Below are 22,084 nucleotides of genomic sequence, written 5' to 3'. Positions count from 1 at the left end.
GGGCAGAGGTGCTCCTCACATCCCAGACGATGGGTGGCCGGGCAGAGGCGCTCCTCACTTCCCAGACGGGGCGGCTGGGCAGAGGCGCTTTTGTTTTTTAGCAAGCCTTACACATTGTCTTTAGTATGCAATATTTAATAAAATAATTTTGGATAATTTGGTTTTTAGCATTAATCAACAACTTTTTTTATATCAATGTGCCCCAAGACAAATTACTGATTCAGCAGTTTTTAGCTGAATCTTTTATTTCTGAATGATTGGAGAGAACGGCAGTATCCATTTCTGGAGAATAGTTAAGTACTTAGATTGAGGATGTCTTTCTTTCATGACATTAAGCAGTGCGATATCATCTGCATCCAAGAGCCAACTTAACATGTTCAGTCTAATGAGCCTTGGTAGTCGTAACACACATTGACTCAAAGACTTGACTGTTGAGGGCTGAGCTTTGATACACTCTGTGAAATGCCTGGAGATGTCCAACTCGTGCAAGTTTGGCATGTTGTCCAGTGCTTGAAAGAAATTTCTGTATCCTTCTTCTGTAATCTTGTGATTGATTGAAAGCTTTAGGTTCTCTAGTTTCTGGAAACCTCCATTGATTGCTACTTTGGCTACAAGAACAAAACATTCATGAAAATAGAATCATAAGGACTTCCATTTCAATAATGGTAGACAAGGTTATTTGAACCAGCCTCCTGTCCCACCACTACTACTAGTAGGAAGTACTCAATATAATTTTGTTTTTTTGAAATGGGGTCTTGCTATGTTAACACAGGCTGGTCTCTTTTTCTTTTTTTTTTTTTTTTTTTTTTTTTTTTTTTTTTTTTTCTGTCGCCCAGGCTGCAGTGCAGTGGCGTGATCTCGGCTCACTGCAACCCCTGCCTCCCAGGTTCACACCATTCTCCTACCGCAGCCTCCAGAGTAGCTGGGACTACAGGCGCCCGCCACCATATCCGGCTAATTTTTTTGTATTTTTAGTAGAGACGGGGTTTCACTGTGTTAGCCAGGATGGTCTCCATCTCCTGACCTCATGATCCACCCGCCTCAACCTCCCAAAGTGCTGGGATTACAGGCATGAGCCACCGCGCCTGGCTTTTTTTTTTTTTTTTTTTTTTTAATAACATAACAGTGCTGAGCAGTAAGAAAATGAGATCCAGCCCTTATAACACACCCAACAAAGCCTCTCCAATTGGTCTTTTACTTTCCTCTCCAGTCTTCTTCTCACAACTCACTCCTGCCTCTTGCTCCAGACATTCCTTTTTTCCCCCCAAGTTCTTCAAATACATCTGGTTCTCTTTAACTCCAGGCTATGACGTAAGTGATTACCTCTGTTTGAAATGATGTCTCAATCCCTCCTCTACCAACTATGCCTGGGTCATTCTTCCTTCAGGTCTCGACAAAAATCTCAATTCCTCAGGCCAGGCACTGTGGCTCACTTGAGGTCAGGAGTTCGAGACTAGCTGGCCAACATGGTGAAACCCTGTGTTTACTAAAAATACAAAATTAGCCAGTCATGGTGGCGTGCACCTGTAATCCTAGCTACTTGGGAGGCTGAGGCAGGAGAATCACTTGAACCCAGGAAGCAGAGGTTGCAGTGACCCGAGATCGTGCCATTGTACTCCAGCCTGGGCAACGAGAGCAAAACTCCATCTCAAAAAAAAAAAAGAAAAAATAAGAAAATAAAATTCAGTGAGCAGTACACATGATTATTATACTTTTCTGTGTGTATATTCATCTTTAGTTTTAAAAAGGAGTACTTAGGAGAGTATGTGGCCAGGTGTCTGAAACACCAGGTGACAAGAACACAGATTTGAGGGCTTGTATATCCACAAATGGGAGACCTTTTTGTACTTCCAAATCCGACCAGAATGCGCCTAAATCCACAGAAGGACACTAGAAGGAACAGTATGATAGTGAAAATGAGGAAGTGGGTTGAAAATTTCTAGAGGGGCAAATGTTTACATAGACATGTTGCAGCAGAAAGCTTGGCTATACCACTGGCTTCCATGCAAGCTGAAACACTAGCTCACCAATTTCCACCACGCTGTCATCATTCAAAGTCTTGAAAAATGAGAGGACTCGGAGACAATGAAGCTGCTGACACTGCTGGATGATCAGTTTGGCCACTCGATAAATTCCATCCCCAGTAGGAAGGATCAATTCTTCCAGGTTACTAAGAGAACCTAAAATGTAGGCTGTCAGAAAAGACCAAAAAGCTATTCTCTTTGTACTTTTTGTTGCTATGCAACAGTAATCTGAAAATCATGCATGATCTAAACATCATGCACAGTCCAGGAAGCTCCGTGTGGCATAGAGGCCATTCCTCTTGCTCTCCAAGGGCAAGAAAAGGGCCAGCACATGCTTCCGTCTTCCTCGCTCCTCCAGACAATTCCTCCACCATACCCTACCAACCAATCTCTCCTGCACTGAAGTCCAGGCTGCCAATTAAATCTCCATTTCCTTGTTTAGAATGCAGCTTTTCCTGACCTGCAAGTTCCTTTCCCAGCTCTGCAGTGCCTTCAGCCACCTCCTTTCCCATTCCACCTCCCGCTGTCATCCTCAGTGATTCTGCACCGGCCTCCCGGCCCTAAAGCCTCACAGTCCACCACTCTTAGAACCTTCCTTTTCACTTTGACTCCTTCCTAGCATGGCACACTATAGATCATTTGATCATTAGAAAGTTAACTTCTGAGGCCTCACGCATGGAAATATATTGAATAATTTCTAGTATAAAACAATGTCCCAGGCTTATCATTTTCTTTCCCTGTCTCAGTTCTTGAATCAGCCAATTTTGCAAGGACCCTGGTTCCTTTAAGGAAGGACAGGATTTAGAAATCAGTATCTGGGCACTTGGTGTGTTCATTATTACTGCAGTGCCTTCTAGTCTCTCCAGTGAGCTGAGAAATATGTGTGTATCTATAGACATGTGGAGATCAATGTATATATATGGAGATCTCTATTTGTGTATGTTCATAGGTTAAAGAAAACCATGAGGCCAGACCAATATTTCCAATTCTAATCCAACACCTCAAAGCTCTTTCTAGCCTCACCTTTCAATATTTGTAAATTCCTTTTCCAACTGTGAGGAAACATGGCTCTCATTATACTCACAGTTTTGTTTGTTTGTTTGTTTTTGAGATAGAGTCTCGCTCTGCCGCCCAGGCTGGATTACAGTGACCTGATCTTGGCTCACTGTAATCTCTGCCTCCCAGGTTCGAGAGATTCTCCTGCCTCAGCCTCCCAAGTACCTGGGACTACAGGCATGTGCCACCACGCCCAGCAAATTTTTGTATTTTTTAGTAGAGATGGGGTTTCACCATGTTGGCCAGGCTGCTCTTGAACTCCTGACCTCAGGTGATCCACCCACCTCGCCCTCCCAAAGTGCTGGGATTACAGGTGTGAGCCACTGCACCTGGCTATACTCACGGTATTATTTGCTTAATCAACCTGTGATGTATGCCAGCCATCCCCTTGGCCCTGATCCTACCTCTGCCACCTCAGCCCCCACCCACCTAGCTGCCTCCAAAGGAAGGGAAGAGGAGGATCCTGGCAATCTTTATGCACGCTTATGTTTGAGAAGCACTTTGAATAGCACAGCTCTACAGTCCCTATCTCCACTGCCTCCCTTTATTTTTTTTTTTTCCTGTTAGAATGTTTTCCGTGAGCATACTTTACTTTCATAATCATTTTTTAAAAATCAAAAAGTATTCAAATTCTATAGCTATCATTTTATGAAATATAGGTTTTCACATATTGAGTTTTCTTAACCTTAAAAGATAGATTTTTACCTATATTCTAGTAACCTTTGAAACTATGAGGTCTTATATTTGGAACAGATACCTGACAATGAAATTGCATAGTGCTACAATGACCAAATATGTACTCTAAGAAGTCATTCTGCTTTGAGTGAGATCAAGTCTGCAGGTAAAACTGTAGTGAAGGCATTCAGTGGGTAGAAGTTAAGCATCACTATCACTTCATTCTGGTAAGCAAGGGTAGCTAATGCGTATCTTGCTTCTTTGTGGCTAATTCAGAATAGGAGAAAAAGGATTCTAGGCAGAAAGAGAATAAGAATACGTAAAAAGCACTATTTTGTAAACATACCAAATTTTTCCGAAATTTCCTCATCAGGAAATTGCTGGCCTTGAAGATTTAATATCTTCAGAGAAATAAAATTTGGCAAAATGGCAACTATGAAAGGGAAAATAAAAATTTAGTTATGTCAGCTACATCTCTCACAGCAAAGTGTAACATCTTTAAAATGAAGAAATTAGAAATTAATGTAATAATTCAGATTGAATTCATATGACTAGATAAAACAAATTTTTGCTCAGAAAATAATTCTGATAACTAGAAATGTCATTAAAATTCTAGAAATTTCAAATCCAACTGAGCTTAAAGGTAAAAAAGAAAATTCTAGAAGCACATATACTTTATTATTTGAGAAACAATTTTTCTTTTCTTTCTTTTTTTAAAGAGACAAGGTCTCTGTCACCCAGGCTGGAGTGCAGTGGTACCATCACCGCTCGCTGCAGCTTCAACCTTCTGGGCTCAAGTAATCTTCCTGCCTTAGCTTCCCTAGTAGCTGGGACTACAGGTACCACTGTGCCCAACTGATTTTTTTTAAAGCTTTTTAGAGATGGAGGGCTTGTTATGTTGCCCAGACTGGTCTCAAACCCCTAACCTCAAGCGAGCCTCCTGCCTCAGCTTCCCAAAGTGCTGGGATTACAGGCATGAGCCACCACGCCCAGCCTCAAAATATGGCCCTTTTTAAAGAGTGCTTAATATGACTGTGTCCATAGAAACATTTTAAACCACAATTGTAATATTATAACTCTTACCAAATGGGACGGCTTGAAAAAATGAATCCAAAAACTTAATTTCTGAGAGTTTCTTACAGGAAGCAAGTATAGTCATGAGAGACTCAAAATCCGAAAAGAAGTTACACTTCAGATGGAAAACATGAAGGTTTGGAGAATTTTGAATTAATTTTATTGTAAAAGATCAAGGATTTTCAGAAATTAGAAAATACTGCAAATTTCTGTCAAAATTAGCCAAGTAGTTTATTATTTTGTTTCAATAATACTTAATTAAAACCAGGTACCACGATGTCATGATCTAAGAATCAGGTCACTGAGCTTGGGTTCAGGTTCTGCAACTAGCAAGTAATGTGAATTTTGACACATTATTGACCTCTCTGGGTAACAGTTTTCTCTTCTATAAAATACAGGCATTGACTCAGTAGCATCATCTTCAGCTTTAACATCTAATAACTCTTAAGTTTGTACATGATATTTACACAATAAGAATACTGTACAAAGAGGCCAGGTGCTGTGTCTCACGCCTGTAATCCCAGCACTTTGGGAGGCCGAGGCAGGTGGATCATTTGAGCTCAGGAGCTCAAGACCAGCCTGGCCAACGTGGTGAAACCCTGTCTCTACTAAAAATACAAACATTTGCCAGGCGTAGGTGGCAGGCACTTGTAATCCCAGCTACTTGGGAGGCCGAGGCAGGAGAATCGCTTGAACCCAGGAGGCAGAGGTTGTAGTGAGCGGATATTGCGCCACCAAACTCCAGCCTGGGCAACAGAGCAAGACTGCATCTCAAAAAAAAAGAAAAAGAAAAAAGAATACTATACAAAGAAACAGCCGGGCATAGTGGCTCACGCCTGTAATCCTAGTGCTTTGGGAGGCTGAGGTGGGCGGATCACCTGAGGTCAGGAGTTTGAGACTGGCCTGGCCAACATGGTGAAACCCTGTCTCTACTAAAAATATTAAAAAATTAGCCGGGCGTGGTGGTGGGCACCTGTAATCCCAGCTACTTGGGAGGCTGAGGCAGGAGAATTGCTTGAACCCAAGAGACGGAGGTTGCAGTGAGCCAACACGGTGCTACTGCACTCCAGCCTGGGTGACAGAGTGAGACTCTGTCTCAAGAAAAAAAAAAAAAAGAAACATAAAAGGAATGACAACTCTGAAGCAAAACCTAAATTTGTTGCAAAAATTGCTGACAAATATAACTACCACCTCCAGCTTCGGTGTATATATGTACACACACACACACACACACACTCTTATATTTTTTTTTTTTGAGACAGGGACTTGCTCTGTCACCTAGGCTGGAGTGCAGTGGCATGATCATAGCTCATTGCAAGCTTGAACTTCTGAACTCAAGTAATCCTACCAGCCTCCCGAGTAGCTAGGGACTATAGGTGCACACCATCATACTTGGCTAATTTTTTATTTTTTTAGTAGAGATGATGTCTTGCTATGTTGTCCAGCCTGGTGTTGAACTCCTGCTCTCAGGCAATCCTCCCGCCTCGGCCACCCAAAGTGCTGAGATTACAGGTGTGAGTCACTGTGCCTGGCCAACAATAAAGCTTTTGCATGCAACTCTTTATGTCAATTCCATAGAGTTGCATATTTCTTCAATCTTTAGTGTTTAGTGTTTACTAAGTTAAGGAATGATGGTGCCTAAGTCATTTTGCTAAATGATGTATTTAAGAAAAATGGCTGCACCAGTTTCCATGAAATATTAGGATAGGCTGGTGAGAAACAGGGAAATACTTCCAATGACTACGGATTAGCAGATTTCCTTCCTGCTGAGCTGGCAGATCTGTAAGTTGCAATGTAAGACCAGCCTAACCAAAAACAAAATAAAATAACCCTACAAATTATTTCGGAGTGGCAACATTATATTAGGGATTTTTTTTTTTTTTTTTTTTCTGAGATGGAGTTTCACTCTTGTTCCCCATGGAGTTTTACTCTTGTTCCCCAGGCTGGAGTACAATGGCACGATCTCGGCTCACACTGCAATCTCTGCCTCCCGGGTTCAGGTAATTCTCCTGCTTCAGCCTCTCAACTAGCTGGGATTACAGGCATATGCCACCATGCCAGCTAATTTTTGCATTTTTAGTAGAGACGGGGTTTCACTATGTTGGTCAGGCTGGTCTCGAACTCCTGACCTCAGGTGATCTGCCCTTCTTGGTCTCCCAAAGTTGTGGGATTACAGGCGTGAGCCACCAGTCCTGGCCTATATTAGGGATTAAGAACTCAGATTTTGGAGTCAAAATTCCTGTATTTGAGTCACAGATCTACATTTCCTTAGCTGGATATTACAAATTACTTTATCTCTTTATGTCTCAGTTTTCCCAGCTACAAAATAGCATTAATAATAGTACTTTACTTCGGCCAGGCACAGTGGCTCACGCCTGTAATCCCAGCACTTTGGGAGGCCAAGGCGGGTGGATCACGAGGTCAGGAGATCGAGACCATCCTGGCTAAATGGTGAAACTCCATCTCTACTAAAAATACAAAAAATTAGCTGGGCATGGTGGCGGGCGCCTATAGTCCCAGCTACTCGGGAGGCTGAGGCAGGAGAATGACGAACCTGGGAGGTGGAGCTTGCAGTGAGCCAAGATTGTGCCACTGCACTCCAGCCTGGGCGACAGAGGGAGACTCTGTCTTAAAATAATAATATAATAATAGTAATAGTACTTTACTTCATAGAGTGGGTATGAAGACTGAGTTCGTATTTGTGAAGTGCTTAGGATACTTCCTAGTGTGTAATAAAGGCTCAATAATTACAAACAGCACTCTGCTTTCTTAATGAGAAAGAGTGCTATTCCTCACAATTTACCATGGATTCAGGCTACACCCTTAGAACCATAGGAACTTTAACTCTTAAATAAATTATTGGCCAAGTAGCTTTTCCAACTTATGTAAAAACAAGTATATTAAAGTGCCATCCTTACCTAGTTTGGAAGGATCATACTCAGCCGAAATTTTGATCAATAATTTCTCCATATGGTGGAAGTTTGGAAATTCTTCAGGAATGACTGAAAAAACATTTATTTTGCCCTCCAGATCCACAGACAGTTCTTTCAGGCACAGGAACTTATCCAGATTAGGAAAGATTTGGTCTGGAAAGCAGCACACAGTTTCCCATTATTAATCTAAAGAGTTCTGAATGGACATTTTAAAACTGTCATTTTGATTGATCCAGCTATTTTCACGTGCAAACCTTCCACATACCATAAAACTTTTTTTTTAAAGAGTACTTATGTGGAGATATTGCTGTTTGCAGCATTTACTGATTATGCACTGTATGGGAAGCCCTGTGCTACTCTTCAGACTCACAAAAAGAAATATAGCATCTCAGCCAGGCGCAGTGGCTCACGCCTGTAATCCCAGCACTTTGGGAGGCCGAGGTGGGTGGATCACGAGGTCAGGAGTTTGAGACCAGTCTGGCCAACATAGTGAAACCCCGTCTCTACTAAAAATACAAAAAAAATTAGCTGAGTGTGGTGGTGTGCATCTGTAATCCCAGCTACTCAGGAGGCTGAGGCAGGAGAATCACATAAACCTGGGAGACGGAGGTTGCAGTGAGCCAAGATCACACCATTGCACTCCAGCCCAGGCTACAGTGTGAGACTCCGTCTCAAAAAAAAAAAAAAAAAAAAAAAAAAAAAGAAAGAAAAAAGAAATATAGCATCTCTTCAACAAATGGTTGGGGACAACTGGATTTGCACATGGGAAAGAATGAAGTTGGATTCCTATCCCTCACCATGTAAGAAAAAATCAACTCAAAATGGATCAACGACCTAAATATAAAAGCTGAAATCACACAACTCTTAGAAAGAAACACAGGAGTTAATCTTCATGACCTTGGATTTGGCAATGGATTCTTAGATACGACACCAAAAGGACCATCAATAAAAGAAAAAACAGATAAATTGGACTTCGTCAAAATTTAAAACTTTCGTGCACAAAGGACATTATAAATAAAGTAAAATGACAACCTATGGAATGGGAAAAATATTTTCAAACTGTATATCTGATAACAGGTTGAAATCCAGAATATACAAATAACTCTTACAACGCAACAAAAACAATTTTTAAATAAGCAAATAGATATTTTTTCAAAAAGTGAAAAGATACTTAACATCATTTTAATGATTTGCATTAGAGAAATGCAGATCAAAACCACAATGAGATACCACTTCACAACTACTAAAATGGCTTTATGATAATCATCACAAAACAAAATGGGCTGGGTGTGGTGGCTCACGCCTGTAATCCCAGCACTTTGGAAGGCCAAGATGGGTGGGCCATTTGAGCCCAGGAGTTCAAGACCAGACTAGGGGCCAGGCACGGTGGCTCATGCCTGTAATCCCAGCACTTTGGGAGGCCGAGGTGGGTGGATCACCTGAGGTCAGGAGTTCAAGACCAGCCTGGCCATCATGGCAAAACACCATCTCTACTAAAAATACAAAAATTAGCTGGGTGTGGTGGCGGCAGCTTGTAATCCCAGCTACTTGGGAGGCTGAGGCAGGAGAATGGCGTGAACCCAGGAGGTGGAGCTTGCAGTGAGCCGAGATCACACCACTGCACTCCAGCCTGGGGGACAGAGCGAGACTCCATCTCAAAAAAAAAAGAAAAAAGACCAGACTAGGCCACATAGCAAGAATCTCTCCAAAAAATAAAAAATTATGCAGGCACAGTGGTGCATGCTGGTAGTCTCAGCTACTCAGGAGGCTGAGGCAGGAGGATCGCTTGAGCTCAAGAGGTTGAGGCTGCAGTCAGCCATGATTGCACCACAGCAGTCCAGCCTGAGCAATAGAGCGAGACACTAAAAAACAACGAGGTCGGGTGCGGTGGCTCACGCGTGTAATCCCAGCACTTTGGGAGGCCGAGGCGGGCAGATCACAAGGTCAGGAGATCGAGACCACGGTGAAACCCCGTCTCTACTAAAAATACAAAAAAATTAGCCGGGCGTGGTGGCGGGCGCCTGTAGTCCCAGCTACTCAGGCTGAGGCAGAATGGCGTGAACCCAGGAGGCGGAGCTTGCAGTGAGCCAAGATCGCGCCACTGCACTCCAGCCTGGGCAACATAGCAAGACTCCGTCTCAAAAAAAAACAAAACAAAACAAAACAAAAACAGGCCGGGCACGGTGGCTCATGCCTGTAATCCTAGCACTTCGGGAGGCCAAGGTGGCTGGACCGCCTGAGCTCAGGAGTTCAAGACCAGCTTGGGCAACAAGGCGAAACCCCATCTCTACTAAAAATACAAAAGTTAGCCAGGTATGGTAGTGCATACCTGTAGTCCCAGCTACTCAGGAGGGTGAGACAGGAGAATTGCTTGAACCAGAGAGGTGGAGGTTGCAGTGAGCCAAGATCTTGCCACAGCACTCCAGCCTGGGTGACAGAGTTAGACTCTGTCTCCACAAAAACAAAAATTAACAAGTACTGAAGAGGATGTGGAGTAATTGGAACCTTTGTACATGGATAGTGGGAATGTAAGATGGTGTAGCTACTGTGCAAGTTCCTCAAAAAGTTAAACATAGAACTACCGTATGAATCAGCAATTCTGCTTCTAGGTATATACCCAAAATGATTAAAAGCAAGAACTTAAACCGATACTTATAATGCCAATGTTCATTGCAGCATTATTTATGATAGCCAGAAAGTAGAAACAACCCAAGTGTCCCTCAGCAGCAGAATGGATAAACAAAATGTACTATATACATACAATGGAATATTAGCTATAAAAAGGACGAAGTTCCTTTTCAAAGTTGATACATAATAATTGTACATATTTATGGAGTATATGTGAAGGAATGAAATTCCAATATAGGCTACAGCATGATGTACCTTGAACCATATGCAAAGTGAAATAAGCCAGACAAGTGTTTCTGCTTATAAACAATATCTAGAAGAGGCAAATTCATAGAGACAGAAAATAGAAGAGAAGTTATCAGGGGCTGGTGGGAAGGAAGTGTTGTTTTTTTGTTTGTTTTTGTTTTTTTTTTGAGATGGAGTCTCACTCAGTAGCCCAAGCTGGAGTGCAGTGGCGTGATCTGGGCTCACTGCAACCTCCGCCTCCCAGGCTTAAGTGATTCTCATGCCTCAGCCTCCTGAGTAGCTGGGACTACAGGCGCATGCCACCACGCCCAGCTAATTTCTTGTATTTTAGTAGAAACGTGGTTTCACCATGTTGCCCAGGGTGGTCTCAAACTCCTGAGCTCTGGCGATCCACCCTCTTTGGCCTCCCGAAGTGTTGGGATTACAGGCGTGAGCCACTGCGCCCGGCCCGAAGATTTATTGTTTAATGGGTACAGAGTTTGGGATGATGAAAAGGTTCTGGAGATGGATAGTGGTGATGGTTGTACAACATAGTGAATGCACTTAATGCCACTGAGTTGTACACTTAAAATGATTAAAATTTAAGTTTTGTTACATGTATTTTACCATAATAAAAAAGTACTTGAAAAAAAGATGAAAAATTTTCTCAATTTGGTAAATGTCAACCCACACATCCCAAAAAAGTTCAGTGCACCTCAAGCAAGATACATACAAAGCAAAGCACACCTAGGGATATAACAGTCAAACTGCTTAAGATCAAAGCAATACTAGCAACAATTAGAAAATGAAAAAATATTTTTAATGACATTTACAATACTTTTTCTTTTTTTTTTTTTCTTCCTTGAGACGGAGTCTCACTCTGTCGCCCAGGCTGGAGTGCAGTGGCGCAATCTCGGCTCACTGCAAGCTCCACCTCCCGGGTTCACACCATTCTCCTGCCTCAGCCTCTCCGAGTAGCTGGGACTACAGGCGCCCGCCACCACGCCCGGCCAATTTTTTGTATTTTTAGTAGAGACGGGGTTTCACCGTGGTCTCGGTCTCCTGACCTCGTGATCCACCCACCTCGGCCTCCGAAAGTGCTGGGATTACAAGCGTGAGCCACCGCGCCCGTCCTGACATTTACAATACTTTCAAAAGATATGAGTATCTAGGAATAAATTTAATGAAAGATGGGTTAAGTCTACACTGAAAACTATCAAACAGTGCTTAGAGGAGTTAAGACATAAATAGATGAAGATATTATTTCCCATTAATTTATTTATTTCCCAGGGATTACAGGCCTTTCTTCCTTTAGGCAGCTAGGGTGAAGGTAATTTCTAAGCATCATCTTACATATAGCCGATTCTTTTACTAATAACAGATAATTCATGTCTTTATTAAGAACCTTCAATAATTTAATATAAATATTTTATTCATTTTATCTGAGTTATTTGAAAACCGTTCTATTATTCAAGGACTTTTCACTAATTCATGCTACTGCCAAAAAAACATTAGTGAAGGTTTATTTTATATCTATTCTATCAATGAGCTTTCATGCTTTCATGGCCTCAAGAAGTTTTCAACCACTTAAAGTAAGAAAAAGAAATTATACATCAGAATAGTCATCCAAAATATATACGGGTGTACCTTGTGACTGGATTGTCCCTGAGACTTCAAGAGATTCCAGGGAAGGCAGGGTGAGAAGCAGTTCCTGTTCGGCTGCGCTGAGTTCCAACTTGCTTATGGAGCACTTGGTGACAGAGGCCTTAGACAGCTCAAGAGCTGGGCGGATGCTTTCAATAAAGCCTCTGCTGTGGTTTAAATGGAGTTCAATGTGCTGTGAAGCTGAGAAAACTGTCATTAGAATCTCGAGCATCTCCTGGTCTACAGCATCAATATCATTCACATCGACTTCCAGACAGGGAATCTTGTACTGCTTTGGAGAAAGTTTCCAATAGCCAGTACTAAGGTCTGGTGATGCCCTGCGCTGCATATCCATATAGCTCTTTACGTTATCCTCTTTTTCAGCTAAATTTCGCTCCCATTCATTCATAGGTTCAAAGGCAGAAGCATAGTCTTGATCTATAGTTGGTATCTGTGATTTGTCAAAACATGTTTCCAGGACTGAAAAATGTGCTCTGGGTGATGTCTTATTTCCTCGTATCGAGAAGTGGATGCTCCTCAACAATGACAAGCTTTCTGGGTGGTCGAAAAAGTACTGTAAGTTAAGTGCACCCAAAGTCAGTGTTCTCCCTTGAAGGAATTGCAAAACAAATGGAGAACACACAGCAACAGTGTTGCTTTGATAAGCAATTTTCAGGGCAAGAACCAGTAAATGTTCTGAAACCATTGAAAAGTAAGTTTGTGGACAAATTTGCCACAATCCCCTAAGTATCTGCATCTTCAGTGAAATTTCTGGCTGGTGCTTTAAGTAGTCATCATTTTCAGATATATTCTCCAATGACTCTTTGTTATCCACTAAATGGAACAAATGAGACACAATTTTGGGCCCTGCTTTTGTTGAAGGGAGGCTGGAGACATAGCTCAAAAAATTGTTGTAGGCGCTTACAGTCATCATGGGTGAGTTGATTTGTTTCAAATAATACAGTCCCAAATCTTGATGTTCCTGCCTGTCTGAATCCAGGAGTTCAATCAGCCTCATCCCCGCAAGAAATTCTTGGAAGGCAGGACTTAAAAACTGGTAGAATGGTCTTAGTCTCTGGGCTGTAAATTTGCTCATCAAGCACATGGTTAGGTCTTCATCTTCATCAACCCCTGCTTCTGCGAGATCATCATCATTAAACTCAAAGCAACATGAAAAAAACCCTTTCAAGGCCAGCTCACCACAGGAGGACACAGTTGCTTTGAGAAGTTCAGCTGTCACTTTGTTCCTTAAGAAAAGGCGTTCCATATAGGACTTGAAAATGGCCACATCATCAAAGGATGGGTCAAAAGGATACTGAAACCAATGAGCACAGACCGCTGCCACAAAGAGAGGAGTTTTCTGAATCTTCTGCAAACTTTCATTCTTTCTAAAGTAAACCATAAACTTTCGCAGACGAGTCATATTATGTGAAAAGAGCTTCCGTAATATAAAGACAGTATTATAAAAGGGAAATGCTTTGATCTCTAGAATCGTCTCTAGGTATCGGCGGATGTCCCTGGCCCTGTCTGTACGGACAGCAATCAATAGGCAGGTCCGGGACAAGTGGTTTTTTTGAATCAGTTTTCCTATGACTTGAGGGATTGAACATATTTCTTTGTAGTCATCTAAAAGGAATAAGACCTGATTCTTTAACTGCTGGAGGATGTTCCTCATGCACATTTCAGTAACAGATCCTTCTTTCTCTAGGAGTTGGTCACAGATGATACTGGCCAGCCCCTGGTCTGGTCTGGTGGAACTAAAGGAGAGGTAGAAAACCAGCTGGAACCTGTTTAACAGGGGACAGCATCCAGATGCCCATAGAAAAGCTATTTTCTTCAGGAGGACCGTCTTTCCACTTCCAGCTTCACCCTCCACACACATGACAGAGTTCAAGTTGGCAAAGACCTCAGGCAGCACCAGAGGCTCTTGCACAGGTTTGCTGATGTGTTTTGAAGCAATAGACAGATCACAGCCCAACAAGTGGTCCGTGGCCAGATCGGAAGAGATATCAAGCAAAGACATGCGGCGGAAACTGGCGCTGGTATAAGCTGCTCTCAGCTGCTCATTCAGATTCTTTGCCTCTTGCAACCACTGGGCTTCATCCTGTGCCATTTCTGTGGAGAGAAAGAAAGGGGGCACAACAGGGATTCATACTCACATCTCCCTCAGTCTGAACACCATGCCCTTTTCATTCCATGATTCTGCTCGTCTAACACACTACGAATGTGTTAGGATTTTCCACAGCCATCCATGATTCCCACATTGCGATCATCTCATAGGTTTTGGCACAAAATCAGAATGTGGGAAGCATGCGTCCAAAGTGCCACACTTGAAGCAGGGACCTAGACATAATGTGTGCTTATCATAAGCACCATGCCTCTCAGGAAAGAGGCCAGGCAAAGTGACTCAGGCCTGTAATCCCAGCACTTTGGGAGGCCGAGGCAGGCGAATTGCTTGAGCCTAGGAGTTCAAGACCAGCCTGGCCAACATGGCAAAACCCTGTCTCTACAAAAAATACAAAAATTAGCCAGGTGTGGTGGCACATGCTTGTGGTCCCAGCTACTGGGGAGGCTGAGATGGGAGGATCACTTGAGCCTGGGAGGTCGAGGCTGCAGTGAGCCATGATCTTGCCAATGCATTCCAGCCTGGGTAACAAAGTAAGACCCTGTCTCAAATAAAATAAAATAAAATAAATAAAAATAAAAATCTCAGGAAAGAAGCTTGCTAATTGGTGCTTCTAAGGACTGGTTTGCTTGTACCTGAGACATATTGCCTACTATCAGTTTGGTCCTGCCTGCACTCTGGAGAAGCCACAAGAACCTTGACTTTTGCTCATACGTGACACTGTTGCAATGCTGCTCCTCTTTGGAAGCTCTTTGGACAATTATAAATACTCTTTTTTTGCAGCTGCCCTGTATACAAATATATTTACAAATACATATAATCCCACATGCTACTTCAAAGTTCTTACCTGGCACTATAGGATCAACTGCTATTGAATCTTCAAGATTGCTTTCAGTTGTGGTTTCCTTTGAAAAATAAAATCCTTTCTTAAATCAAAATTTGTATAGAAGGGTGGTGCATCATGTTGCAATCATTGGGGACTAAACATCTTCTAAACACAGAACACCCTCAAATATTTATGCTGATTGAAAGGAGGGGTGCTCCAAACATAAAGCAATTAATAATCTGCAAACATCTGCAAGAGTGTGTGTTCCTCAGTGGTTCGTATATGATACAATCCATAGGTGAATACTATCCAGGTAATGAGAATCACAGTGTCTTGAGCAAGAAGGATCCTCCAAAAGTCATTAGGTACAGCCTCTGTCCTTGGTTAACTACATTTTTAATATTACACATCCGGTATTTAGAAAGGTTATGTTTCTTCCTTAAAAAATAAGCTATTTCTATACTCCCAAACTTTTTTCTTTAGTGCCATTTTTCAATTCACATAAAAAATGAATCCAGTGACTAGCAAGTTGGTTTGTGTGTGTGTGGGGGTGGGGGGGATGACAAACAACATACCTAACACACAGCCTCAAAATAAGGTGGTATGTGTGTGCATTAAATTAGTAGTGGCTTATATCCCAGAGAACTATGTAGGATTTCTCCGCTTAAAGTGGTCAGCCTGTTACCTGGGTTTATGATTTTGTTGGGCGCTTGCTTTTGTTAAAGTAACATCTTCTCAACCCCTAAAAAGGCCAAGTAGCAAATCCAGCCTTATTGCCCTCCAAATGAAGATCCAGAGAGGATCCATTTAGCCTGGATGCTAATCAACGAAGTCTTAGGAGAGTCTGGGCCTTAAAGTAGAAGAGACTGACTATACATTTCATGAAGCTAGGTATTGTGCCTGAGTGGTTTATTGTGATTTCCCCAATCTGCACCTAGAACATAATAGGTGTTTAGTAGATTTTTGTATAATTTATTAACTTATTTATGATGAGACATTCCTGTTCAAAAGTTTTCAATTACATGATCATGTGCTGCTAAAACAGACAAGATGGTGGTGTTCATTACCAGTAATTCACAAAGTTCACCACGGCTCTGAAGGTCTGGAATCACTTCTGCAGAGGACTTCATATTTTGGAGAAATGGACATCTAAGTGTAAAAGTTAAAAGTTATAAAAATAGTTGTATGCATTTAAGTATTTGTGTTAGGTTTTGTTGTTGTTGTTGTTTTGTTTTGTTTTTTCAGAGACAGGGTCTCACTATGTTGCCCAGGCTGTTCTGGTTTCAAACTTCTGGCCTTGAGCAATCCTCCTCCCTAGGCATCCCAAAGTGCTGGGATCATAGGTGTGAGCCACCAGGCCTGGCCTTGTATTAGGTTTTTAAAAACACTATTAGAGTTTTAGTGACAGGAATTAAGTATAAAACTATCATTTCTAGTGATTCTGTCAGTGTCATCAGCCAGGTTGTGGCTCTCTGCAAGAGAAACGTAAATGGTTTATAAAGTAATGGTAAAGGATATCAAGGGAATTTGGTGGAATGAGTGCATATTTAACACTCCTCCATGCAACCAACAAAAATGAACTTAAAGAATCAAAAATAGGAAAAAAAAACCCTCTATTTATGAATTCTGGAACAAAAAAACATTAGTGGAAAAACTGGTGAAATCCAAATAAACTCTGGATTTTAGTAAATAGTAATGTACAGTATATGAATTGGTACACTGATGATTTTGACAAATATATCATGCTAGTGTAAGATGTTAGCATTAGGGTAAATTGGGTATGGCAATATATAGAAACTCTTTGTATTACTTTGCACTTTTTCTGCAAATCTAAATAATTTCAAATAAAAATGTATTTAAAAAAAAAAAATCCGTGAGTTCGGTGGTTCACGCCCATAATCCCAGCACTTTGGGAGACCAAGGCGGGCAGATCACTTGAGGCCAGAAGTTTGAGACCAGCCTGGCCAACATGGCAAAACCCTGTCTCTATTAAAAAGAAAATTCCAAAACTAACCAGGCAGTGGTGGCACATGCCTGTCATCCTAGCTACTCAGGAGGTTGGGGCACAAGAATCGCTTGAACCCAGGAGGCGGAGGTTGCAGTGAGCCGAGATTGTGCCACTGCACTCCAGTCTGGGCGATGGAGTGAGACTCTGTCTCAAAACAAAACAAAAAACAAACAAGGCCAGTCATGGTGGCTCACGCCTGTAAGCCCAGCAGTTCAGGAGGCTGAGGTGGGTGGATCACTTGAGGTCAGGAGTTTGAGACCAACCTGACCAACATGGTGAAACCTCATCTCTACTAAAAATACAAAAATTAGCCGGGCGTTGTGGCGGACGCCTGTAATCCCAGTGACTTGGGAGGCTGAGGCAGGAGAATTGCTTGAACCCAGGAGGCAGAAGTTGAAGTAAGTCGAGATCGCACCATTGCACTCTAGCCTGGGCAACAGGAGTGAAACTCTGTCTCAAAAACAAACAAACAAAAACCAACCAACCACAAACCACTCCATTGCCAGGTGCAATGGCTCATGCCTGTAATCCCAGCACTTTGGGAAGCCAAAGTAGGAGTTTCACTTGAGGTCAGAAGTTCAAGACCAGACCAACCTGTGCAACACAGACCTCCTCTAAAAATTAGCTAGTGGGGTGGCATGCATGTATAGTCCCAGCTATTTGGGGGGGCTGAGGCAAGAAGATCGCTTGAGGCCAGGAGGTTGGGGCTACAGTGAGCCATGATTGCATCACTGCACTCCAGCCTGGGTGACAGAGTAAGACCCTGTCTTAAAACAAACAAAAAATTTAAAAAGAAACCTTCCATCAGTATCAAAACAAAAGAATGGCCACAAACATACTCTCTAAAAACTACTTGCCAATCTCGTGAAACTAGGACGCAAATACCCTCTAAACTCAGGTTTGATGTATGCTTGAAGAACGAGAGAAAGTTCAAAAAGAGCTCTAGTTGCAATTATTAAAGTGGACAGATGAGAACTATACATGTAAGTCAGTGGCCTATTCCATGCTGTAGAATCACTGGAGAGCAGGGGAGTAAAGCAAAGGGACACTTTTTTTTTTTTTTTTTTTTTTTTGAGACAAGGTCTCACTCTTTTGCCCAGGCTTGAGGGTAGTGACACGACCAAGGATCAATGTAGCCTCCAACTCCCAGGCTCAAGTGATCCTCCCACCTCAGCCTCCCAAGTAACTGGGACTACAGGCACGTGCCACCATGCCAGGCTTTTTTTTTTTTTTCTGGGCTCAAGGTATCCTCCCACCTCGGTTTCCCAAAGTGCTGGGATTACAGGCATGAGCCACTGCGTCTGGCCCAGATACTTCATTTGTATTGCCTTCATGTGACTTGGTGATGAGTCCAGAAATAGAAGCATAGCTTCAGGAAAACAACAAGTAGAACTTTTAATGTTTCTTTCCAAAGTCAGCCATGTAGAGGTAAATAAAAACAAACCCATAGGGAAGGGGTGAAGTGGCTTACAAAAGAAAAAAAATATTTTAATAGGCCCATCAAGGAAAAGAACTACGAAGGAAGGTAAAATATAAACTTATTCATACAAACAAATGCCAAATAAAGTCAGTTGCCAGCACAACTGCACTACAAAAAATGTGAAAGGGACCAGGCACGGTGGTTCACCCCTGTAATCCCAGCACTTTGGGAGGCTGAGGCAGGCAGATCATGAGGTCAGGAGTTCAAGACCAGCCTGGCCAACATGGTAAAACTCTATCTCTATTAAAAATACAAAAATTAGCATGAATGGTGGTGGGCACCTGTAATCCTAGCTACTCAGGAGGCTGAGGCAAGAGAATCGCTTGAACCCGGGAGGCAGAGGTTGCAGTCAGCCGAGATCATGGCACTGCACTCCAGCCTAGGAGACAGAACAAGACTCCATCTCAAAAAAAAAAAAAACAAAAAACAGTGAAAGGAAGCACATCAGTTAAAAGGAAAATGATAGCAGATGGAAATTTGGTTCTGCTCAAAGGAATGAAAAGTACCAGGAATGATAACTAAAAGGGTAAATATGAAAGACATTTCCCCTTGTAAAAATATACTTAAATTGTTTAAAGCAAAGATATAACATTATATTGTAAGATTTATTAAAGTACATGGAAATAAAATGTATGACAATAGCACAAAGGATGAGGGGAGAAACGGAAATATACTATGGTATGGTTCATACGTTTTATGTGGAGTGTTATATATTTTTTTGACCCAGAGTCTCACTGTGTCACCCAGGCTGGAGTGCAGTGGCACGAGCTAGGTTTCTGCAGCCTCTGCTTCGTGGGTTCAAGCAATTCTCGTGCCTCAGCCTCCCGTGTAGCTGGGATTACAGGTGTGCAGCACTACATCCAGCTAATTTTTTTGTATTTTTAGTAGAGACGGGGTTTCACCATGTTGCCCAGGTTGCTCTGGAACTCCTGACCTCAAGTGATCTGCCTGCCTCAGCCTCCCAAATTACAGGGATTACAGGCATGAGCCACTGTGCCCGGCTGTTATAATATTTTTGAAGATGCCTCTGATATGTTAAATAAGCATATGGTAAACTCTAGAGCAAGTAGTAAAAAGGTAAAATAAGGATGAATAGCTAATAAGCTGACAGAAATAAAATGGAGTACTAAAAAAAATACTCGGCCGGGCGCGGTGGCTCACGCCTGTAATCCCAGCACTTTGGGAGGCCAAGGCAGGCGTTTCACGAGGTCAGGAGATTGAGACCGTCCTGGCTAACACGGTGAAACCCCGTCTCTACTAAAAATACAAAAAATTAGCCAGGTGAGGTGGCGGGCGCCTGTAGTCCCAGCTACTTGGGAGGCTGAGGTAGGAGAATGGCGTGAACCCAGGAGGCAGAGCTTGCAGTGAGCTGAGATTGCGCCACTGCACTCCAGCCTGGGCGACACAGCGAAACTCCGCCTCAAAAAAAAAAAAAAAAAAATACTCAAGGAGGGGGTAGAAAAAAGAAAAAAAAAAAACCCTAAACCCTAGGAAGTCAGGAAAAGAAAAAGAAACAAAGAAGTTGATGAAATAAATAGAAAGCAAATGGTAAAATAGGTTTAAATCCAACCATATTCATAATTGCATTAAATTTAAACATTCTAAACATTCCAATTAGAAAGCAGTTATTGTCAGACTCTTAAAAAGCAAGACCTGGCCAGGCGTGGTGGCTCACGCCTGTAATCCCAGCACTTTGGGAGGCCAAGGCAGGTGGATCATGAGGTCAGGAGATCGAGACCATCCTGGCTAACACAGTGAAACCCTGTCTCTACTAAAAATACAAAAAATTAGCCAGGCGTGGTGGCGGGTGTCTGTAGTCCCAGCTACTCGGGAGGCCGAGGCAGGAAAATGGCGTGAACCTGGGAGGCAGAGCTTGCAGTGAGCCAAGATCACACCACTGCACGCCAGCCTGGGCGACAGAGCAAGACTCCGTCTCAAAAAAAGAAAAAAAGAAAGACCTGGCTGGATATGGTGGCTCACACCTCCATCTCAAAAAAATAAGCAAGACCTTCTAGGTTCAGTGGTCCACACCTATAATCCTAGCACTCTGGGAAGACAAGGCAGGAGAATTGCTTGTGGCTAGGTGTTCAAGATCAGACTGGGCAACATAGTGAGACCTTATCTCTACAAAAAATTAACAAACTTAGCCAGGTGTGGTGGTGTGTACCTGTAGTCCCAGCTACTCAGGAGTCTGAGTTGGGAGGATTGCTTGAGCCTGGGAGGTCCAGGCTGCAGTGAGTCAAGACTGCACCACTGCACTCCAGCGTAGGCAACAGAGCGAGACTGTCTCATAAAAAAATAAAAAATAAAAGACCCCACTGTGTTGTTGCCTATAACAATTCACTTTAAGGCTGGGTGCAGTGGCTCATGCCTGTAATCTCAACACTTAGGGTGGCAGAGGTGGGAGGACAGCTTGAGCCCAGGAGTTTGAGATCTGCCTAGGCAACATAGTGAGACCCGGTAACCCACAAAAAGGAAAAGGAAAAAACAAGAATTGACTTTAAATATAGTCACAGATTAAAAATAAAATGATCTAAAAAATGTAACATGAAAAAACTAATAAAGGCCTAAAAAATACTATCAAGGATAAAGAGGGATATTTCTGTTTTTTAGAGACAAAGTTTTACTCTGTCACCCAGGCACAATCATAGCTCATTGCAACCTGTACTCCTGAGCTCAAGCGATTCTCCTGCCTCTGCCTCCCAGGTAGGTGGGACTACAGATGCATGCTACCACACCCTGTTTTAAAAATTTTTTGTAGAAATGGAGTCTAGCTATGTTGCAAAGGCTAGTCTCAAACTCCTCGCCTTGTGCACGCCTCCTACCTCAGCCTCCCAAAGTGCTGAGATTATAGGTGTGAACCACCATGCCTGCTTGGGATATTTAATATATTCTCTGGAATATGAAAGACCAAAGGGCAAAAAAATAGCTAAGACACGCTCTTGAAGAGAAAGAACAAGACTATTTTGCAGGAAAATATGAAAATAAGCTCAACTGCTGGGCGCGGTGGCTCACACCTGTAATCGCAGCAATTTGGGAGGCCGAGGTGGGTGGATCATCTGAGGTTGGAAGTTCGAGACCAGCCTGACCAACATGGAGAAACCCCATCTCTACTAAAAATACAAAATTAGCTGGGTGTGGTGGCAAATGCCTGTAATCCCAGCTACTCAGGAGGCTGAGGCAGGAAAATCACTTGAACCTGGGAAGCGGAGGTTGCAGTGAGCCGAGATCGTGCCATTGCACTCCAGCCTGGGCAACAAGAGTGAAACTCCGTCTCAAAAAAAAAAAAAAAGAAAAAAAGAAGAAGAAAATAAGCTTAACATTATTAGTAGTTACATTGACAAAAATTAAAATTTGGGCAATACCAAGTTAGTGAGGAAGCAAAT

The 22,084-nt window shown here is 42.5% G+C and overlaps 2 protein-coding genes across 11 annotated transcripts in view; one reads left to right on the top strand and one right to left on the bottom strand.

Annotated features, from left to right (window-relative positions):
• LOC116462610 (survival motor neuron protein) overlaps positions 1-22,084 on the top strand; it is a 74,187-nt gene that overhangs the window by 47,566 nt on the left and 4,537 nt on the right. The gene's annotated exons all lie outside the window — the stretch shown is intronic.
• Positions 46-22,084, bottom strand: part of NAIP (NLR family apoptosis inhibitory protein) — a 49,869-nt gene continuing 27,830 nt past the window's right edge. The window contains exons 8-15 of the mRNA XM_032145258.2: positions 16,278-16,359; positions 15,232-15,289; positions 12,263-14,374; positions 7,748-7,915; positions 4,839-4,991; positions 4,102-4,188; positions 2,028-2,192; positions 46-608 (exon numbers count right to left, since the gene is read on the bottom strand). Coding sequence (XP_032001149.1) covers positions 244-608; positions 2,028-2,192; positions 4,102-4,188; positions 4,839-4,991; positions 7,748-7,915; positions 12,263-14,374; positions 15,232-15,289; positions 16,278-16,359 — 3,190 coding nt within the window. The 3' untranslated portion in view covers positions 46-243. The remainder of the gene's footprint in view (positions 609-2,027; positions 2,193-4,101; positions 4,189-4,838; positions 4,992-7,747; positions 7,916-12,262; positions 14,375-15,231; positions 15,290-16,277; positions 16,360-22,084) is intronic.

The sequence above is a fragment of the Hylobates moloch genome, unplaced genomic scaffold (genome assembly GCF_009828535.3).
Source record: "Hylobates moloch isolate HMO894 unplaced genomic scaffold, HMol_V3 SCAFFOLD_23, whole genome shotgun sequence".
NCBI classification, from domain to species: domain Eukaryota; kingdom Metazoa; phylum Chordata; class Mammalia; order Primates; family Hylobatidae; genus Hylobates; species Hylobates moloch.
The sequence above is the reverse complement of the archived record's forward strand: the minus strand, read 5'-3'. Positions and strand labels throughout refer to the sequence as shown.